Genomic DNA, 3,409 nt, shown 5'->3' on the forward strand with positions numbered 1-3,409 from the left:
TGTCACCTCCTCCAGCCCCCTACACCCCCTCCCTATCTCTGTCACCTTCTGCAGCCCCCTACACCCCCTCCCTATCTCTGTCACCTCCGCCAGCCCCGTATACACCCTCTGAGATCTCTGCGCTTCTCCAATCCAGGCCTCCCAAGCATCCCCCAGTTTCTATCGCTCCACCAATATCGGCCATTCCTTCAGCAGCCTGGAAGGGAGGGGGGGTGCGGCTCTGAGCTCAGTAACTCCTTCCCAGACTCTTCTCTCTCTCTCTCTCTCTCTGTCTGTCTCTCTCTCTGTCTGTGTGTCTCTCTGTCTGTCTCTCTCTCTCTCCCTCCCCTTCTCTCCCTCCCTGTCTCTCCCTCCCTGTCCCTCTCTCTGTGTCTCTCTCTCTGTGTCTGTCTCTCTGTCTGTCTGTCTCTCTCTCTTTCTGTCTGTCTCTTCTCTCTCTGTCTCTCTGTTCTCTCTCTCTCTGTCTGTCTGTCTGTCTCTCTCTGTTTCTCTATTCTCTCTCTGTCTCTGTCTATCTCTCTCTCTCTCTGTCTCTCTCTCTCTCTCTGTCTCTCTCTCTGTCTCTTTCCCCCCTTCCGTAAGATGCTCCTCAGAGTCTGAGATGACATTGGCTTGTCCCTGCAGTCCCCTTCAGGGCCGTCAGTGTCAACTGCGATCTGACGGTGCCCCTGCGGAGTGGAGTCTTCGCCACACGGAAGGTGCTACGTAAATGCAAGTTGTTGTGGCGATAGGGTTCCTCCGTCTGTCTGTGATTCCGGCCTCCCTGAGCCCTAACCTTTTCGTTTGTGTGTTGGCTCACCTAACTCTCCAACGCAACACCCTCCCTGCCACTCCAACCCCGGCCCACCCCCACCCATCATTCAACTGCGGCTGGCTTCACAGCTCACGGCTACACGTGTGGTGGGTTTCCGGAGAGCTGCTCAGCAACCGAAGGCCTCACAGCTGGTGGAGGACGTCTCAAGGAGAAAATATGAGTGGAAACTGTCATTGAACGTCAAGGGGATGGGCAATGGTTAGATTCTGTCTCAATGGTAACCCCCAGGATGTTGATAGTGGGGGGATTTAGTGATGGTAACGCCATTGAATGTCAAAGGGGTGGGGGGCGATGGTTAGATTCTCCCCTGTTGGAGATGGTCGTTGCCTGGCACTTGCGTGGCGCGTAGCGTTGCTTGGACACTTTTCAGCCCAATTTCTGGCCCACCTTCCCAACCGTCCCTCCTACCCACCACCCCCAGACCTCAAACCCATTGGCAGAGGCTTGGAGCCTGCCTGGTTTTTGGTGAAAGAACCCAGCCTTGGCGTAGATGCCAACTCCCTCACTACGTACGGGCACCCCACCCACGGTGACGTCTCCAAACACACCCCTGAAACCCGCCCTCAGCCACAGGGGAGCCCCGGGGTTGGGGGGAAGTGCGATGGGAAGGGTTATTGACCTGTGGTGGCGGCATTGTTGGCCACCAGGGGCAGGAGAACCCGCAGACGCCCGCTCCGAGAGTGCAGGGCGTAGTGGTGGGCATCGCGCCCAGTGGCGTCCATCGGTCCTGGGTCCGCCCCGGCCCTCAGCAGGATCTCGGCCACCTCTGGGCTGTCGCTCTCACAGGCCAGGATCAGCGCCGTCCTTGGGAGGGAGTGGGGGGGAGAGAGAGAGAGAGAGAGAGAGAGAGTTTCATTTCTGCTCCGTTCACTGACAACGCATTGCATTCGTGTGGCACCACCCACTGCGCCTGCCATGTTTTACTCTGTATCTAACCCCATTCTATCCTGGGAATGTTTAATGGGGGGGAACAGTGTAGAGCGAGCTTTACTCTGTATCTAACCCCGTGCTGTCCCCTGTCCCTGGGAGTGTTTGATGGGGGACAGTGTAGAGGAAGCTTTACTCCGTATCTAACCCCGTGCTGTCCCCTGTCCCTGGGAGTGTTTGATGGGGGACAGTGTAGAGAGAGCTTTACTCTGTATCTAACCCGGTGCTGCCCTGGGAGTGTTTAATGGGGGGAACAGTGTAGAGTGAGCTTTACTCTGTATCTAACCCCGTGCTGTCCCTGTACCTGGGAGTGTTTGATAGGGGACAGTGTAGAGAGAGCTTTACTCTGTATCTAACCCCATGCTGTCCCTGCACCTGGGAGTGTTTGATTTGGGACAGTGTAGAGAGAGCTTTACTCTGTATCTAACCCCGTGCTGTCCTGGGAGTGTTTAATGGGGGGAACAGTGTAGAGGGAGCTTTACTCTGTATCTCACCCTGTGCTATCCCTGTACCTCACCCTGTGCTATCCCTGTACCTGGGAGTGTTTGATGTGGGGAACAGTGTAGAGGAAGCTTCACTCTGTATCTAACCCCATGCTGTCCTTGTCCTGGGAGCGTTTGATCGGGGAGTGGGGGGGGCGACAGTGTAGAGGGAGCTTTAGTCTCTGTCTAACCTTCTGCTGTCTCTTCCCATGGGAGTATTTAATGGTTGGTGGGGGGGGAAACAGTGTAGAGGGAGCTTAAGTTTAAAAGAGTAGAGGGCGCTATGGCAATGCAGCTCTCTACCCGCCTGTCGCCCATACCTGCGTTTCGCGTCGGTGACATCGACGGTGGCCCCTCGCTCCAGCAGCAACTGGCAGGTGCTGGGGTGCCCGAACCGGGCGGTGAACATCAGTGGGGTCTGGCTGTCCTGAGGAACACAGAGAGCGAGTTTAGGGCTCTGGAGGTCTTCGCGCCTCCTCTCCCAGTCAAACAGCCCAGGGCCTGTCCCGCAGAGTGGGAGGAACGGGACAGCGGTGGGAAATTCCGCCATCGGCGATGCCCCCCAACAGTCGAATAGCTCCCTCACCACCAATCACCAACCCCCCAACCCCTACCCCAACCCACCCACCCACACACCCCCTCGCTTTCCCCAGAACTCCCAGACCTCGATACATCCTCCAGGCTCAGCAGCACCCATGGCAGGCCACTTTACGAGGGCTCCCTTAGTTGATGTGCCTTGAGCATGTGGCCACGCTGTGTAATCTGGATTATAATTTGGCTTTCCAGCAGGGAGGAGAAGGAATTTGAGAAGGACTGAACGTTTGGAAGAACTCGCCTTCCGGTCAGGGGAGAGAGAGCGTGGAAAAAAAGAATAGTTTTGTCATTGGATCTGACTGTAAATAGTTCCTCTCTGGCCATTTCGCTCTGGCCTGACAAAAGATAAAGATCTGAATCTCGTGTACTCTCATCCTCGCTAACTCCCCGATTAATCTGCCAAGATCTGGAAAGATTAGCCTTGTCCCTGTCCTCCTCCCAGGCAAAACATCAGATGGCATGCTGGGATACTGTGGTCAACATAAAGGCTTCTGCGTCGAGGGGTCAGTGACACAGTGACAGGGCCGCACTGTTGAGGGGTCAGTCACACAGTGACGGGGCCGCACTGTCGGGGGGTCAGTCACACAGTGAC

At 56.1% G+C, this 3,409-nt stretch overlaps 1 protein-coding gene across 1 annotated transcript in view; it reads right to left on the minus strand.

Moving 5' to 3' along the window:
- The window catches only part of LOC125482499 (ankyrin repeat domain-containing protein 35-like), a gene marked incomplete at its 3' end in the record, with an annotated part of 6,534 nt that extends 3,761 nt beyond the window's left edge, over positions 1-2,773 (minus strand). Inside the window, exons 1-2 of the mRNA XM_048594584.1 lie at positions 2,544-2,773; positions 1,434-1,618 (exon numbers count right to left, since the gene is read on the minus strand). Coding sequence (XP_048450541.1) covers positions 1,434-1,618; positions 2,544-2,773 — 415 coding nt within the window. The remainder of the gene's footprint in view (positions 1-1,433; positions 1,619-2,543) is intronic.
- Between the last annotated feature and the right edge of the window lie 636 nt (positions 2,774-3,409).

This window comes from Rhincodon typus, unplaced genomic scaffold (assembly GCF_021869965.1).
Source record: "Rhincodon typus isolate 14 unplaced genomic scaffold, sRhiTyp1.1 hic_rhity00011298, whole genome shotgun sequence".
NCBI classification, from domain to species: Eukaryota; Metazoa; Chordata; class Chondrichthyes; order Orectolobiformes; family Rhincodontidae; genus Rhincodon; species Rhincodon typus.